An 18,219-nucleotide genomic window follows, 5' to 3' on the forward strand; every position below is an offset into this window, starting at 1 on the left:
GCTCGAAAGTGGATCACCACGTCTGATTCTTATAGTATGTTTACCAGAGCTAGTATCTCGATGTGAAACATTTGGAAATAGTGTAATGCTATTATATTTTTCACATCGGGTTTCAACCTTAACGCTATTCGGGTAAAATACTCACCTCATCTTCAAATTCTACTGTTAAGGGGCTCCAACCCACTGTCTCAATCGACAGTTATACATCAAACATGACTCTCACCTCCCCACAATCATTTGAAGATCAATGTTGGGGCTCTGCATGTGCACAGTTCGGTCTTGGTGTTTACTCAACACTACTAAACAACACCTCTATCTTGACAACAGAAGCAGGGGTATATTTTACCACGATCTAACATTGACTCTTCATATTGGTATACAAAACTGTATTATTAAAGATGATGCTCGAATCATTACCAGAACAATTAATAGGCTAATATATGAGATCCCCGAGGAGATACGATCAATAACTATGGATATTTATCACCTTTTACATATATTCGCTACAAAAATGAGGATTATTTTCAACGTCATAAAACCGTCGAAAACAAAAAATTCCGTCGGGAACAGTCATTTCCGACGATTTTTCACCGTCGGAAAGTCGTCATAAATAGAGGCGTAGTAAATAGTTATTTCGACGAAGGCCACCGGTAGGAAAAACTAGTTTTGATGGCTCCGTTTGATATATTCCGTCGGAAATAGTTGTGGGATACTGACAAGTGGGGGTGGAAATCAGGTGGGTATGAGCGCCCACGGGTAAAAACACTTCGGGCTCGGGCGAGTCGGATAGATCTTCTCTTTGGCTATGAGGGTAGTCGGGTAGATCGGGCGGGTAGTTTTAATTTTCCTCTGCCCAAAGCCCGCCCACACCCGCTAAAGAAGTCGAGTTGTCGGGCAACGGGCGGCTCGGGTATCGGGCATAGTTCTGCATCCAAGTCTGAATCATTTATTTATTTGTTTGTTTAGGGAATCAATTCATTTCTTCTTTCACATTTCAGTAGATTGTTAATGTTATATTTTATATCGATCAAATACTGATATATTTATATCTATATATGCGTGTATTTGGTCTTAGTAATAGATTTTAGAGATCCCTCATCTAACGACATACGTTCTCTCCGCCCTATTGAAGATTTGAAGTGGGTTTCTTCTTTTAAGCTTCCTAATGGACCACAAACGGACGAATATATAGGGGCACCCATCGGACTTGCCCTATTGGACTCATGTATGGACGGGAGGTCGGACAAGGGTTTTAACCCGCGCCCGCCCACCTAATTTCATCGGGTCGGGCGGGATCTACCCGCAACGAGTAGCGGTGCCCGTGGTCAGTCATGGGCTCGGGTACCCATTGGAGGCTTCGGGCTCGCGGGCAACATTTCCACCCCTACTGACAATGGAAATCTAAGTATTTTCGACGACATATAACAATGGTACCGTCGGAAATATTTTTATTTTTATAAAAAAAATTGGGAACCAAAATTAAGAAAATAAAAAAATAATCAAACTAATACAACACACCAGTTCAAGAAATTCAGGTTAAAACACTAATATTCACACTTCTATTTGCAGTACTAAAGTGCACCAACCTTCAAGGTATGTTCAACGAACTTCGGCGAAGGAAAACCGTAGTGTTTTAGAGAGAGAGGAGAGAAGAAAAAAAAATTAGAGAGATAGATGAGAGAGGAAAAAAAAAATTCTTTGAAGGTCGACGGTCGGCGATCTTCGCCGGTGAAGACGATGAGGTGGCGAGAAGATGAAGTGGCAGAGAGATGTGATGAGGTGCAGTGGCGAGGCCAGAAATTGTTATGTGCGGGGGCACTTTTTAGTTATAATTAATGAAAGAATGTCATAGTATACGATCAGGTAATAATAAAAAAAAAAAAAAAAAAAAAAAAGCAAACTCTTGACAAAGTTTTAGTTATAATTAAGATATTCCATGGTAATTTTGAGTTGTAACAAACTATCTATTTGATTTACTCACCAATATGTTTTGGGGATCTTTCCTCAACTACACTACCAAAAAATATTAAAATAGATAACAAAAGAGGAGATCTAGGGATAGTGGTCAAGATTAAGATGAGACGATGGTGGAGACAATGAAGAGGAAGTGATCGTAATGGAAGGAAAGATGAAAAATAAAATTTTCTTTGTAATAACATGTTTACTATGACAAATCTGACAAACGCATAAAAAGAAAATTTTAAATTCCAAAATACAAGTCACGAAAAAAGCCAACAAAATAAAAATGGGGTTATTTAGAAAACTTATCATCCCTACGAGGCTATTTTAGTAAGTATAAAATTTTAAACCAAACAAGGCAAAGAATGTTTTTTATGGGACTCGAACCCAAAACCTTTATTATGGAACTCAAGTATTTCACCAATTGAGCTAGGCAAAGATTTTGTTTGAAAGAGGGAATAGTGTGTATATAATAGGATCGCTACTTCAATATGACATAAATGAGCTACATTAGGGTTGTGGGGGCACGTGCCCCCACATGCCCCTATGTGGGCTCGCCCCTGATGAGGTGGCAGAGAGATGTGATGAGGTGGAGGAGAGAGAGGCGATGACTAGTAAACGGTGTTGTAACGGTAACTGAAAGGGAAATTTGGCCAAAACTCCCCAAAAAAATTGAGTTTTGGTTAAAAAGGAGTTATCAACTTTTTATAGGCTTCAGCTCCCTGTGGCATTTTTGTAAATAATCTAATATAGGGAAAAGACGAAACTGACCTTATTGCAAACCATATTGCAAACCCGTTTGCAAAGCTCTGCAAACCAGATTGCAAAGCTTTGCGAGACAAATCAAATTGCAAAGTAGTGCAATTTAGTTTGCAAAGCTCTGCAAACCAGATTGCAAAGTGTGTGCAAAGTCATCGCAAAGCAAATCAGATTACAAAGCAATGCAAACGGGATTGCAAAGCTCTGCAAACCAGATTGCAAAGCTCTATAAACCAGATTGCAAAGCAGTGAAAACCAGTTTGCAAAGCTCTGTAAACCAGATTGCAAAAGCAGTGCAAATCGGTTTGCAAAGCTTCGCAAGCTAAGATTTTAAGGTAATTTCGGCATTAGAAATGAGAGTGCTTTTAGAATTGTCCTTTAAGACTATTTCCAAACTATATATGGGGCCTAAAAGGACATAAAGATAATTTGTCTTTTTGACACAAAAAAACATCTGAAAAAGGGGATCATCTGGGTAGTTTTGATAAAATAGGGGGCTAGGCAGGAAGTTGGTCACAAAGTTGGGAGCTATTTGGGAAATAACCCTAAAAAATCACCTTTTTCGATCGACTTGGCTGAAGCGGATAGATAAACTTGAGAAGATTAGGAACAACATGAGGTCTTCCAAGTATAACAAATCCAAATAAGCAAGTGTTTATAGTTTACGGTTTGACGAACATAAATTGCAAGATAGAAATGATTACTTGTATAACAAATCCTTGGCCGAAATGTTTTTCCAGTAGTCTTTAAGCAATACCTCTATTGCAAAGAGCACACCCTTCCCAGTAGCCGCATCCTTTCCTAAAGATCGGCCAAGTTCCTGCCAAACTAATTTGTGTTGTCAACCTCAAGCTATGGTATTGCCTCAAATTTAGGTAGGCTAAAACAAGTCTTTTTATTGAAATTAAAGTTCAGTATAAGCTTTTTTGTTCAATTGGGTACTCATAAAAGTCTACCTCATTTATGGGTTATACTTACAATTGGTTTTTCGGTCACTACTGCTGGAGAGTACTCAACGGGTTGTGTCGGTCCAGAAACGGAGCGGCACGACACGGTTATAAGGAAACATGACACGGCAAGGAACGCCGCGTGCCGTGTCGTGCCGATCCATCACGGGTCGTGGCGGGTCTGAGATTTTTACCTCCTAGACCCGTCAACCACGACATGTTAGGAACGGAAACACGGCCCGTAGTGTTCCTAACCCGCCACACCACGCTAACCCGTTAGAAACGGGTACTCAATTTATAAAAGAATATTGTCATTTGGTTGAAAGTAGTTATTAATTAATAAAATTATTAATTAATAAAATAAACATAGATTCTAGATTTTAAACAAAGATCACAACATTTGATTTGAAAAATATTTAGTGTTTTCGTTTGTTACTTTTTTTGTTTACAAACAAATAAATAAATAATTCGTGAATGAGCCAGCAACAGTTGGCTCATTAGCCACGACCCGACACAACAACGGCCAGAACCGCCACGGGGCGTTTCTGTGCCCACACTTTGTGGTCTAGGCAAGACACGACACGGTGATGTGGCGTGAAAATGCAACATTTAGGTCACTTAACTTTGATGAGTTAGTTCTTTTCGGGTTTTATTTCTAATTATTTATGTGTTTTTATTTTTAGGTATCATATTTGGAGATAAACATGTAAATCGGAATAAAGAGAGCGAATTGTCATTATCATTTCATGTGCGCAAAACGAGAGAAAAAGATTTCAAGCAAATCAAATGACAAGAGGAGTCGATGACGAGTCCGACGGTGAAAACGGAATTCGAATCAGAGTTCGGGCGGAGAAATTATGGAAGATGGAAGCAAAAGTCGTCTCTTGAAATTAGATTTGTAGAGATCAAGTATGAAGGCACCCTCCTTGTTTCTGAAGCAAAGCCCAAGTCCAAATCAAGCCCACAAAAGAAAAGAAGAAGAACAAGCTAAAGAGAAATTTATGAGCACCCTCTCTTTGGTCCAAGTCAAAATGGTCTAAGACTTAGTCAAGTTTGACTAAGTCTAGGGTTGTGTATACACAAGTGAGAGAGAAGAGTCAATGACGAGTCCGAAATTGGCGTAATGTACTTTAAAGTGTGAAAAATTTAATACGAATTACTTATAATGTACATTCTGTTAAGAGAAACCGTACGGAATAATATCTTGATAAAAAATTGTACGGATGCAAAGTTCTGATGTGAAGAAATGTCAGAAAATCAAAAACCTAATATCAGAAAATCTAAATTACAAATCTGAAATCTTCTGTATGAAAAAGAGAATGAAAGATGTTCCGATTTTAGAAAGAGATCAAAATCTGGTTTGTAAACAAAATAATTAAAACGATTTATTATCAATAGGAAAACTAAATCTAATGAAATATTATATGATGATTCAATGATAAAGTGATTACAACCATTTATAAACAAAATCATATAAATGTTAGAAGATGTTAAGCGAAAACATAAATTTGAAAGATGGTTTCTTACCTTATAATAAGATGAAACTGTAGATCTTGTCATCTTGAAATAAACTTGATATGAAGAGATATAAATGGAAATGGAGTTCTGAACTTGTGTACTGGATTAGAAGATGAATGTTTGAAAAACAATCTAATGAAGATGAAACAAGATTTCTGAGTTTAATGGAGGTTTTGTTATGTGAATCGGATTTAGAGAGAGAGAATAAAGAGGTTTCGGTTACTGATAAATAATGAATCACGTTTCTTTGTTTAGAAACGTGATTGGAGAGGGAATGTGGGAGATAAAAATGGAAGAAGATCTTTATGGATTTTGAAGATAAATCAGTTATAATACTATATATTTTTCTGTTTAGAAACGTGATTGGAAAGAGAGTGTGGGAGATAAAAATGGAAGAAGATCTTTATGGATTTTGAAGATAAATCAGTTATAATATATGAGGAAGGTTAGATTAGGAATTATGATTTATTTGGTATTCTAGGGATTTGTGTTTTCTCTCTAGACCAAATGGACTAGATATCCATTTATATTATTATTTTGGTTTTGAAACCCTTTATAGAATATAGAGCACTATATCTCCTATTAGGATCCGTTTTTTGGGCTATAAACTCAAAAATTATAGATAGAATCTAATTTTCTTCTACTTATTTTCGGTAAATAAATCTCATTGAATTTAGACCAAAAAGAGGAATCTCACTAATTTGAGCATCAAACGAGTGTATAAGTAAAAGAAAAAAATATGTGAAAATACTATAAGAATTTAGATCTGAGTCTCTTAATTTGAAACGGGGAGTGTAGGTGTCCCATAGTAGCTCTCTAATATGCAAAATCCCTTAAAAACAAGGAATAAGGTTGGTTCTTGTTTAAACCTTGGCTGAATTCTCAGTATCTCATTTGAAGAAAGAGAAATACGAAGCGGCGAGAGAGAAAGAAAATGGTGGAGAATTCAGTCTAAAAACCTCTAAAAGAAAGAATCTTGAGAGAGAAGTGTTTAAGTAATTGGGGTTTTCTGGGAGAAGGGTTAATAGAAATAGGAAGCCGCAATACCAATGAAGTCGACAGGTAAAAATCTTTCATTATCATGGGTATGATGATGCTGGTCATTTTCCCATTGTTTTTCATTAAAATTTCGTATTGGGTATTTTGTTATTAGGGTTTTCATCATCAAAAAAGATGGGATTAGATGGAGGAATTAAAGAACAAAAGCTTAATCATGACATGCAAATTAGTGATTTACCAGAGTGTATTCTCTTACACATTCTATCTTTCCTACCCACAAAATTTGCAGTTAGAACAAGCATTTTATCAACAAAATGGAGATATCTATGGACTTTTTTGCCTACCCTAGATTTTGATGATGGTAAATGTTATTTTTCAATAACTAATACCAAAAGAGCTTTAATTCAAAAGATGAAGTTTGTGGATTCTGTGAATAAAGTACTTCTATTACATGAACTATCAAAGTTACAAAAGTTTAGTCTTTCTTGTAGAGGTTGTGATATTTCTCATATCAATACTTGGGTTAATGTTGCAATTAAGAAGAATGTTGAAGAATTATGTCTTGATATAAAGGATCAATGTAGTATTAGGTTACCCCATTGCCTTTTCACTTGTAAATCCTTAGTTTCCTTGAAATTGAAGTCGATCGCTTCAATCATCAGTGTACTCCCTGCTTCAATTTGTTTTACTAAGTTGAAAACCCTTCATCTTGAATCCATTTGCTTTAGTATGAATGGTTTGTTTCGGAAACTTCTCTCAAATTGCCCAGTACTTGAAAGTTTGATTTTGGATGGATGTCGGTGGTCGGATACCGTAGTTGACATATCTTCTCCGACTATTAGGACTTTGTCTCTATGTGATTGTGTTTCAAATGACTATAAAATCAAGATATCTATACCGGTTCTCACCTCGTTTGAGTACGTAGACTACTACATTCAAAACTATTTTACAGAGAAGCTCTCGTCTTTGAATGATGCATCTATTGATACCAAAATGAGAGGTAAATGTAGTAGTATGAGGTTCAAAAAATCTTACCGGAGTGTGTGTAAACTTCTTCGAGGGGTTTCAGTTGCAAGGTCTCTTACATTGTCCGACTTGACTATTGAGGTATGTTCTATTTCTCTTACCTTTCACATTCAATCCATACTCCTATAAATTAGGAATTATCTTGTGGAAAACTTTAGAGAAAACGAAAATATAACAATTAGAAAGTCCCATTTTCGTGATGGTGAGAAACGTGAAGACCTAGTGACAGGTTGCATGACCACCTAGGCCGACCACAGTGAAGTTGCTGTGGGGACTGGGAACCCTTATTTCAAGTGACAAGAACTGTGATGACCTAAAGCCGGGTTCCAAGGCCACCTTAACCGGGCACAATAAGAATGCTGCCAGGACCTTGTTTTTAATAAGTAAACTACTCTGAGCTTCTGCCAAGAAGTTTAAATCGTGTCAACTACGTACAGGGTTGGTCTGTGCACTATATGATGTAATTTTTAGTCGTCTTTACTTTTACTTGTTTTCTTGTGGTTGTGTTTGATTGTTTCATGGTGTGTTTACTTGTTGACAAAGCGTCTCTCAAATGCACCGGATTTGCTGAAGTTACTACCGACGTTTCATAATCTCAACAAGCTCGTAGTTACCTCGGCTAGAAACAAAAAGCATTTCTTAGTGATAGCCTGCTTACTCAAGAGCTCTCCTGTTTTAGAATCTCTTGTGATAAATATTGAGGTAATTCTGTTACATTTTTCATTTATATTCGTTGCCGACAACACATGAAAGCTAACTTTGGTTCTCATTAATGTTTAGCAATCTCCCAAATACGACTCGTGCAAGGAAGAAAATCAAGAATCTAAGAAGTTGTGCTTAGAATATTGTCATGATCACATCAAAGTAGTGAAAATGAACGGCTTTGGGGGTACTGAGGATGAGCTCGAATTCATGAATCTTCTATCTGGAAATGCCAAAAATATGGAGAGACTCGAGAAAGTTATTCTAGCCAAAGCAAGTGATTTCGACAATGGGCGTGAAGTAATGAAGAAGCTTGTAAGCTTAAAGCGGACTATTGGGAAAAAGATTCTTTCATGGTCGTAAAAACTGTCGAAGATCAGTCTCTGAAGCTTCACCTCTTTTGAATCAATTATCGTTGAAGACAATGAAAAGCTTTTAGTTGAAGATGGCAACGCTTGCTCTATCTAGGGTGGATTTTGTACAAATCAATCTTTTGGTATGAACTTGAAGTCTTAAACAAATACTTTTTGTAGCTCTAGATTTTTTATGCAACCAAGTGACCAACAGAAGCCCTTGGAAACATCAGTAGCTTATAAGTTATCACAATCATGTCTTGCCTTTGACTTCAACAGTTTCTCTCTATATGTTCTTTCCAATTCCCAGAAGTAGTTTCACAAATTTAGTTCATCTTCACAACCTTCAAACCAACTGATTTTCACTACATTTAAGTGATCAAGGGAACATCCCAAATATAATTCTTTTGATTTTCGACTTTCTTCGAATAACCGAGAAAGGCCCATAGAATCATACCTTAGAGTCATTATCTGGAACATAATTAACCCAAAAAGGCAAAGTAGCAACTATTGTTAATAATGAAATCAATGGATATTCAGTGAAGTTGTGACAACCCAAGTTTCCAATATTGTCTTTGATTTTGACACCCAAACCAAACTTGATACACATAAGACTTTGTTCTTGGCAGGGGTCCACGAGCAAATCAAAAGGCTTTGGTATTGATGAAGACACGATTCATTCTACCAATCTTTGTTCTTGACAGGGGGTCCACAAGCAAATCAAAAGGCTTCGGTATTGATGAAGACACGATTCATTCTGCCAACCAGAACAGGTAGAAAAACTAAAATCAGAGACAGACAGAATTTAACAAAATTTGATGACCTATAAAGAACCTAAAATGAAAATAGGTCAAATATTAAGAGTTCAACAAAAAGCGCGTCTCCAAAGACGCTCTCTCCTTTTGCTCTTTGCTCGGCCCTAGCGCCTATAGACCCACCCAAAAACAAAAAAATGGTCACCTATTTGAGGTCAATCTAAAACTATCCCAAAGTATATACCCCTCGACGGGGGTAGTTGAGAAAATTTGGCGACTCTTGAATTAGGGCACGTTGTAGTAGGAAAGTTTGTACGTTCAAAGACGCTGAGCGGAATGAGTGACCCATGAGATCCATGTTGGGCCAAGGACTCAAGAGGCTGCCCCCCACTCCAAGGGGTGAATGTTGGACAATTTGACCATACCTTTATCACGTGATCACTACCTAAAATATATTTATTTATGTGTCAAATTATTATTCCCAATATTATGTACTAATTTTAATATTATTATTTTTAAGTTTCAACTTTGTTTTGGTTTTCTTCTACATATTTATAATTTTAAAATGTCAAATTCAACTAAATTAATGTTAAGTTTGTCATTTGTTTTTTAAAAGAGAAAGATAAACGGATATGCTTTCATCACTAGTGATGTTGTGATGGAATATGCATTGAATTTAAACAAAAATGTTTATTGTTTGCCCCCCATAGAAGATACCTCATTGAGATGTCAACCCTTAACTTTTTTTTTGTTGAAATATCAACCCTTAACTCAATAGTTGAGAAAATTCCATTGTACAAATGTTTAGATTGTATACTTAACATCCGATTGTAAATAATTGTTTATTTAGTTGGTTGCGCATCCGCGAAAAAAATTCAGAAATCTTATGTTTGACTTACCGTAAAACTTACAAATTACATATGGTAATCGATTTTTTGTTGAGAGTTATAAGATAATTCATGAGTTAAGCTACTCCCAAACATCTGATTCTAAATTTTAGAAGAGATATACATCTCTTTGGCAAGGCCACCCAAAAACATTGTAGCAAAACCATCAAAAGTAAAACGTACTATGGGATAAATGAAGCTAATAAATCATACAATCAATGTCAATTTAGCCCCTAATTTGTGACCTACCGAAAAATTTGTCTCCTATCTTGGTCTAACACCCGTATTTGGTCTCTAAGATCGTGATTCTGTAAATCAAGCTTAACATTCCAATATTTCTTTCTCTTTTTACCCTTTATTTCAAGATGTTTTTCTCTTTGTAATTACCCTTTATCGTGGGAAATGGACAAAAAAAATCGCCACTACAGACAAACTGTTGTTGCCTGCAACATTTAACTTTTTTTTCAGCCTCCTTCTTCTTCTTCCTCTCGCCACCACTACTTTATTCAAATGCAAGCTTCAATGGAAGACCGAAGCTTCAGTCCTAAAGTTTTTATTGAAGCTTCAAATGAAAGTGTAATGGAACTTTAGATCTAAAGCTTCCATTGAAGCTTCCGTGGGATATTGAGTGATAGAGACAAAAAAAAATGAGGAAGGGAGAGAGGGAATGAGTAAAAGTAAAAGTAAAAGGGAAAAAGGAATTGACCCTCAAGTTTGACTAACAGAATCATAGTCTTGGGAGTCATATTGTTATGGTGGACAAATATGGGGGCCAAATTCTGTGGTTAGGTAAAAATTGAAGTTCAAAAATGGTATATACTAAACAATTTATGCCCATTTGTGACAAGTACAGAGTAGTTTCTGCCTCTTGAGCTTTGGAATTATAAATACTCCTCTGTATTTCTTAGCTCTTGACAGAAAATAATATCTCCATCAGTTTCCTTCTTCTTCACGGACCAGATTACCAGAAGAAAAGAAAAAAAAAAAAAAAAGATTTCCAATTCCATTCATTGTTTTATTTATTCATTCCACGTCTAACTTCTTCAAAACCCAAACAGAGCATTGATTCTCAAACATAAATACCTCATTTTCCTCCCTGGTTTTGTCTGTCTAGATTCTCAGATTTCTAGGGTTTTTTTTAAAGAGATTACGTTCAGTTTCACTGTTATATAAGGGTTGGTTTCTCCATTGGTACCAATTTCTATTCAAAAGATCAGATCTTTAAGAAAGTTTCAGGTAGTTCTTAATTTATTGTTTTTAGGTTTTCTACTGATTCACGTTTGATTACTGGTTATTGGGTTAATGGGTTAATGCAGTTGAGATACTTATTGGTCTTTTTTGTTTGATTATAGGGTTTCTGCAATCAGTTTCTAAGTTTCTCCACCTGTCGATAAATCTTCAGTAAAGTTTTGTGTTTTTGGCTATTAGAGAAGATGATCTGTTCGGTGAAGCAATCAGGAGCGGCAGTTTCAGCTACTGAATTTTTTCGCCAGCAAAACCCATCTAGGGTTTCAAAACCACGGCTGTCATTGTTGCTTCGAGCCATGCCGACTGCAAAAACCATGAATAATAACTCTGTTCTATCATCTAGGAAGCCTCTTTATATTTCATCTGTTGAAAGTTTTGGATCTTCTAAAACAACATCAAACCCTAAAAAGGAAGTAACTTTTGAATGCAAAGCTTATGAAGCTGACCGATCTCAACCTATTGAACTTCCAGATCAAGAAACAAGAACAGCAGCAGCTCAAAAGGTTAAAATTAGTGTCTATTTTGCTACTTGGTGGGCTTTGAATGTTGTCTTCAACATCTATAATAAGAAGGTTTTAAATGCTTTTCCTTATCCATGGCTCACTTCTACTCTTTCTCTTGCTGCTGGGTCTCTGATAATGTTGATTTCTTGGGCTACTCGAATTGCTGAAGCTCCTAAAACTGATCTTGAGTTCTGGAAAACCCTCTTACCGGTAAGAAAATTAGGGTTTTTGTTTTGAGGTTTTCTTAATTTTGTGGGTTTTTGGTTTAATTTTTTTTTTTTGTGTTTTAGGTTGCTCTTGCTCATACAATAGGGCATGTAGCTGCAACTGTGAGTATGTCAAAAGTTGCAGTTTCATTTACCCACATCATCAAAAGTGGGGAGCCTGCTTTCAGTGTACTGGTTTCTAGGTTTTTGATGGGGGAATCGTTTCCCATTCCAGTTTATCTTTCACTTCTTCCAATTATTGGAGGTTGTGGTCTTGCTGCTATTACTGAACTCAATTTCAACATGATTGGTAAGAATTTATGGATTTTCATTTAGCTTGGTTGCTCTGTTTCTAGTTCTCTTAAAGTTGAAATTACCTTCTGCAATCTTGAAACGGTTCTCGAATAATTTAGATTCCGAATTTCAGTTTTTTTTTCTGTCACTATCTGTAAATCTTTCATTGAAGATTCTCCCGAAGCAGTAGTCACGGGTGTTTTATGCAAATGGGCTTCTGATTTTTTAGTAGTGCCAAGGATGTTCTCTAGCTGTCGATACTTTTCAATTATGGAGATTTGTATCGTACTTGTGTCGTCTTTTAGGTTCTTTTTTTTTCGTTATTATTCTTGTGGGGGCTGTTTCAGAATTTTGAAAGAGTTTGGTGTTTGTCGTGACATTAGGGTTTATGGGTGCTATGATATCAAACTTGGCGTTTGTATTCCGAAACATATTTTCGAAGAAAGGGATGAAAGGATCAGTCGGTGGAATGAACTATTATGCTTGTTTGTCTATGATGTCGCTCCTTATTCTCACACCTTTCGCTATTGCTGTGGAGGGTCCCCAAATGTGGGCAGCTGGCTGGGAGCAAGCTGTCGCTCAGATTGGACCCAATTTCATATGGTAAGTTGCTAACCACAATTTCTTTCAAATCTTTTTTCTTGTCTTATTTTCTTGCATTTAACTTCCTCTATATGGTACTGATGTTTAGTTAGTTCTCTAAACACTCCATACAATTGTACTTGAAAAGTAAAAACTAAGGAGTTAACATGTTGCTTGAAATTTAAACGAGGTAAATATTTGTTCTTCAACGACTAATCCCATTTTGCCATGCCCTAATATATCATCTGTTCCAATTCTAGGGCATGTGTATTTTTTGGCCACTTTTTCTGAATTCAGACAAAAATTATCCTATTTCACCTTCTCATGGAGAAGGTTGATACAGTTCAAGTTGTTAATGGCAACACTCCTAGGTTGTGCTAACCCCTCCAGCATTACACACAAATATGATATTCTTTCTCCTATTGCAAAAACCTTTCCCAACATTATTTAGGCGGTCTCGTTATTGCAGAGTTGTAAACCCTTTTTTTCTCAATGGTGAATGAATATATTAAGAAAACTAAAAAAAGAATACAAAATAAGGAACCGGAGAATATAAAGAATAAAAGTTTCTCACAAAAGATAAACCCTTGATATTCCTCAAGAAAGTGAAGGGGTCCCCATATGCACAAACCTGTCCATGCTAGGGCATGAAGTTCAGGGTATGGCCAATCTTTTGAAAGCGTCTACCATGTCTTTTTATACAAGGTTTAGCTTTTCGTTGCACGAAATCGTGGGGAAACTGTTCAGACACTTCTTTTGGCTAGTTGTGTGTTGGACCAAACTTCTAGTTGTTCCATATACACACATCTCCCAATTAGTTGTACTTTTTGGACCTTCTATACTAGGCGAAATTTTGACTCTTGAAATGTTGGTCTTTGCCTATTTTGGCTAATAGTGTGAATGAATGAAACCAAATGGCAGGGTTTTCACATTTTAGCTGTGCTACTAATTGATGTTAAATTTTGAATATCATTAATTTTTTTCCGGAGAAAAATAACTAATTTTCTTATTAGTTTCTTCATTCAGAATTTGATGTTTGTGATTTGTGTGGTTCCGAATAAAGGTGGGTGGCAGCCCAGAGTATATTTTACCACCTGTACAATCAGTTTTCGTACATGTCCTTGGATGAGATATCTCCTTTGACATTTAGCATTGGAAACACGATGAAGAGAATATCTGTCATTGTCGCTTCCATCATAATTTTCCGCAATCCTATTCAACCCGTAAACGCTCTAGGAGCCGGTATTGCAATTCTTGGAACCTTCCTCTACTCCCAGGTAAAGCTTCGTTCTCAATGTGAATTTACTGCCCTAAATATTTTGACTGACATGATATATACATATAATATGTGTGTTTCGAAGTAGGGAAATGACTAAATTACGAGGATTATCATCTTAAGTCGTTTCTCGTTATTAAGTTAATTTTCTTGGTTCAAAGTGTTGATCGTTTATCTTCCTCCATCCCACCTTCAACTAGTTCAAGTACCGTCAATTAAAATAGTTAGGGCTTGTGGAACTTGATTGAGTTTCGCATTAGGTGGCACCTTATGTTCGCGTTAGAATCCTATAAAAAAAAATTGGAAGTTTTAAAAGAAACGTAATATCAATTTCACTTTGCTTTTGTGTTTGAGCAGGCAAAGCAGTAAAGAAACAAAGTAGAAGAAAAATGGCTGGGGAAAGGTTTGGGGTAGTAATTGACTAGCCATAGCATCATATCAGAGAGTTCAAGTATGTTTCGAGACCAAGGCATCTGAAGTTTGTTCAGTTGAAGCAGTAGTGTTCTTTTTGTAGATATAAAATAATGTCTTTAAGTGAATAATAGTATCTTTTTGTAGCTTTACTTAGGTCTAATTAGGTAAAGATCATAGATTTCCTTTCACCTGTTAGGGCATAAAGTGTCTTCCTCTGTTGAAGCAAATAAAAAACTATTAAGAATATCTGTTTCTTCTATAAGCAAAAGCATGGTTAAACAATAAATAATTTCTATGATTCATTTTCATTCTTTTTAAAGTTATGGGTAGAAATTGAACTTCTATTGTATGGGTTTTCCTATCATGCCTTCTAGCCTCAAGGGACACATGATAACAGATAAATACTCTCTCCATGTCAATTATTGTTATGCTTATACAGCTGAGATTTAAATGGAACAAGAAACACTAGGCTGACTATGAATAGAAATTTTATGTGGCTTGATGTGATTTATGTTTCCGATAATTCTGATCCATTGAGAATTAAACAAATACAAATGTTAGGGTTCAGTAAACCAGACAAGAGTGGTCTTTCATCTTTTGTTTTTTTAACAAAATCTCACAAACATTCGTCTTTCTTAACTTCGCGTTTTCTCAGCATGATTCCTTTCTAGTAGGGCAAAATAGTTGTTTAAGGTAATCTCCGAAATCCAAACAGTAAAAAACTTTTGGTACTTTTGAAGTCCGCTAGCGAGTACACATACGTAGATGTGTCATTTTGATTATGGAAACTAACTCTTTGTACATTGAAAGGGTATGTCCTCCCGACCTAATCAACTTAGAAGCTAAATAACTTGTATGAAACAATGGCCTTTGAGCACCTCTAAGGGTTTGCTTAGTAGAAAAGCCACCATTCAATTCCATCTCCCCTAGGTAGGTCTATATTCACAAACCTTTAGACTCCATACTAGTACTTGAGCTACTTGGAATAATTGATTACTTAGAACAACTTGGAATATCTTCTCTTTGATCATTTTACACTGAATTTGGTACAATTTTCTCATTACATTATAACAACTAAGCTAATAAGAGTATATCAACTTATCTCCTTGGATTTGAATCTCCTATATCTACTATATGAAACTGAGGCCAACCCGATATGCTATCAAAAATCCGAAGTGGAAAGAGCTCGAGATGAGCATCTTTCGGAATAATATAACGAATTATAACAAAGAAAATTTCGAGAAAACATAACTTCCAAACACACATTACCCTGAAACGATCAACCTTGTAGTCATGAAAACTCAGACATCTCAAAGGGTTGAGAAATCCCATGAACAACAAACTCACTAGACGAATAAAAATCTGGTTGAGTAATCTCAACTCCATTAATGGCAATCATATTCTCCTTTACTTTTGAACCCACTGTTATTCCAAGATTTACATCAGGAACTAGTGTCCTAATTGAAGCATTGGTAGAGAGAGATTCAAGTTCTCTGTAAGTAAATCTCTCAGGCAAAATATGAACCCTTACAATCTTCTCCAACAACAGTGGTGAAGTTGAAGCTACATAAGCAAAATCCAATGGTGCGAAGATCGTCACAGAGTTCATAATCATCGGGTCCATAAAAATGTTATTAAGAACAGAATTTAATCCAATTGCAAATGAAACAAACCCACTTGAACTCAACAATCTGATGATTCTTGTCCATGGAACCATTTTTCTTGGTGATGTAAAATTTGAAATCATGGTCGAATTCGAATCACATATATTCGTTGTTCCAAGTAAATCAAAACCCGGGTGGAATTCGTGACGATTGAGCAAAGAGAAAGGCTTAAGAACTCCATGAATTGAGTAAGGACCTTGAATAAAGATATCAGGATGAGAAATCAAGACTCCATTGATTTCAACAGAGTTGTCTGTTCTATTAACATTTGTGACAGTGAGATTCTTTCCATGGAGAAGTGTGGGGATACAACTATTTTGGGTTTGATTCAAGAGATCATCCATTGTGATTCTTGAAGGTGAAGTATGATATTTGAGGAGATCTTTTAATACCCATGGTGGAAGAGAGATGTTAGAGATGGTATGATCTTGAATAGCGAAAATGGTTGATTGGGAAGAAGAAAGGAATAATTCAGGAGAGATTTGAAGAAGGGTAGCCATGAAATTGAATCCTGATTTTCTTAAAGCAAGTGAAGCATTGGAAGAGAGTTCATGTTGAATTGGGTAGTCTGGTTTTAAAGAAGAGAGAGGGATTTGGGTTTTGGAATTTGAATCTTGAAATGGAGCAGAGATTGCTACAATGGCAAGAACTACTGAGATGGTAATGTAGATTGGAGCGTGCCACCAGTGAGAGCAAGAAGATGACATTTTCTAGAGAGAGAGAGAAAGTGAGAGGGAGGTGGGGAAGATGAAGAATCAAGAAGGCGTTTGAGGGGAAATGAGTTTGTGAACTTAATTCAGAGGAAGAAGTAAAAAAAAAGCAAACCGTTTATAGTTGGAAAAGTAGTTGTGGTGACAGAAATACCCTTTTTCATATAAAAGTAAAGGACTCCTCAACTACTCAGATCTTATAAAGTGCTCCATAACATCCCAAAAAGTTCGAAGATAAAGAAAGAAGCATGACCAAGCATAAATTGAATATGACACCAGTATGATGTCAACCCTCAATTTTGTCCACCAGCCTTTGTTGAGGTGGTTGGAGACGCTGCTTAAACTCATGAAGTTGTGGGATCGAGGCTCGGTGAAAGCAGTTTGCATCAATATTTATCCCATGTAATTTAGGCTATATATAAAATAAATATTGTAGTAAATTGGTCGGGCTTTAGGCCTCTTTCATGTTGTCGGACTTTAGGCTTCTTTCATTCATAGTTTAAACTAGGCGGTTATCGTGCGCATCACATCTTCATGATGTATCAATGCCTTGTAACGACTAACGTAGATCGTAGTCGAATTCTCAAAAAAGCAAACCTCAATTTTAAATTTTGTTTATCGGGTCATGTCAGGTTGTTTCTTATCGGGCTAAGTAGCATTTTCCGAAAAAGTGTGGTGTTTAAGTTTTATAAGTTATTTGATTTACTATTTTTACATTGTATTGAATGACCATGAAGATAGAACATGAATTGAATGAACGCCTTAATCGCGATAAGAACGACATTTGGACCTTTAATTAAAGGCTATAAACATGTGGTTTTTACTCTTTGGAAGGCAACCTTCTTCCCCTTCTTACAAGTTATAGAGAGAATTGCGCTTTCACATCTTCTTAACCCAAAATGACTAAGGAGATGAAAGATTCCTTTCTAAGTGGACTCGCGGGAACAGATCAAGGGGAGATGGAGTAAAGCCTGTAACTTAGAGGATTAGAGCACGTGGCTACGGACCTGGGTGTTGGGAGTTTCGAATCCCTCCAATAAGGAGCATAAAAGCCCATCTACACTACCTTTATTTTATTAGTGCCTTATAGTTACATAGGATGCATCTTGAGGATGCACCAATTCCACCAAGATTCGAGTTGGGGAGCTCTCAGACTTAAAAGGGAGGGGGCAAACTATTGGACCAAAGGATTAGTTTATTTAGAAGATTGAAATCAAGGTTATTAATACCGTTTACCATTTTGTAGTGTTTCTTATCAATGTGAGCGTGACTTGTCGCAAATGATCAAGAATTTCAACACCAAAAAATGATAATAGTTCTTTTTAGCCTGCAAGTTTAAACTTATAAGAGAAAAACACTCAACCATTTTGTTGGAGGGAAAGAATAAGCAAAGGGGCCAACAACCCTTGGCTCAAGT

General features: G+C 36.3%; 3 protein-coding genes across 3 annotated transcripts; 2 read left to right on the plus strand and 1 right to left on the minus strand.

Annotated features, from left to right (window-relative positions):
* Window positions 1-5,870: 5,870 nt before the first annotated feature.
* LOC147555807 (F-box/LRR-repeat protein At3g58900-like) lies at window positions 5,871-8,539 on the plus strand. The gene is made up of 4 exons (XM_086663489.1): window positions 5,871-6,245; window positions 6,337-7,289; window positions 7,752-7,910; window positions 7,989-8,539. The coding sequence occupies exons 1-4, from the start codon at window positions 6,233-6,235 to the stop codon at window positions 8,271-8,273; spliced, it is 1,410 nt and encodes a 469-aa protein (XP_086519615.1). The 5' UTR covers window positions 5,871-6,232; the 3' UTR covers window positions 8,274-8,539.
* A 2,189-nt stretch (window positions 8,540-10,728) lies between these two features.
* Window positions 10,729-14,736, plus strand: LOC147555808 (glucose-6-phosphate/phosphate translocator 2, chloroplastic-like). Its single transcript, XM_086663490.1, has 6 exons — window positions 10,729-11,141; window positions 11,258-11,866; window positions 11,947-12,172; window positions 12,540-12,759; window positions 13,802-14,015; window positions 14,372-14,736. Exons 2-6 carry the CDS (start codon window positions 11,339-11,341, stop codon window positions 14,381-14,383), a joined length of 1,200 nt encoding a protein of 399 aa, XP_086519616.1. The 5' UTR covers window positions 10,729-11,141; window positions 11,258-11,338; the 3' UTR covers window positions 14,384-14,736.
* A 688-nt stretch (window positions 14,737-15,424) lies between these two features.
* FLA21 (FASCICLIN-like arabinogalactan protein 21 precursor) lies at window positions 15,425-16,884 on the minus strand. The gene has a single exon (XM_086663462.1). The coding sequence runs from the start codon at window positions 16,797-16,799 to the stop codon at window positions 15,720-15,722; it is 1,080 nt and encodes a 359-aa protein (XP_086519588.1). The 5' UTR covers window positions 16,800-16,884; the 3' UTR covers window positions 15,425-15,719.
* Window positions 16,885-18,219: the final 1,335 nt, after the last annotated feature.

This window comes from Eschscholzia californica, unplaced genomic scaffold (assembly GCF_041429995.1).
Source record: "Eschscholzia californica isolate CP2 unplaced genomic scaffold, dmEscCali1.0.p SCAF_2, whole genome shotgun sequence".
NCBI lineage: Eukaryota > Viridiplantae > Streptophyta > Magnoliopsida > Ranunculales > Papaveraceae > Eschscholzia > Eschscholzia californica.

What these genes read in the sequence shown, in the direction of transcription:
- LOC147555807 (XM_086663489.1), top strand. An exon ending in TGTCCGACTTGACTATTGAG is followed by an intron (nt 7,290 to 7,751) that starts GTATGTTCTATT and finishes TTGTTGACAAAG; the next exon opens with CGTCTCTCAAATGCACCGGA. An exon ending in CTCTTGTGATAAATATTGAG is followed by an intron (nt 7,911 to 7,988) that starts GTAATTCTGTTA and finishes ATTAATGTTTAG; the next exon opens with CAATCTCCCAAATACGACTC.
- LOC147555808 (XM_086663490.1), top strand. Translation starts at nt 11,339, where the DNA reads ATGATCTGTTCGGTGAAGCAATCAGGAGCGGCAGTTTCAGCTACTGAA. An exon ending in ACTCAATTTCAACATGATTG is followed by an intron (nt 12,173 to 12,539) that starts GTAAGAATTTAT and finishes TCGTGACATTAG; the next exon opens with GGTTTATGGGTGCTATGATA. An exon ending in ATTGGACCCAATTTCATATG is followed by an intron (nt 12,760 to 13,801) that starts GTAAGTTGCTAA and finishes TTCCGAATAAAG; the next exon opens with GTGGGTGGCAGCCCAGAGTA.
- FLA21 (XM_086663462.1), bottom strand. Translation starts at nt 16,799, where the DNA reads ATGTCATCTTCTTGCTCTCACTGGTGGCACGCTCCAATCTACATTACC.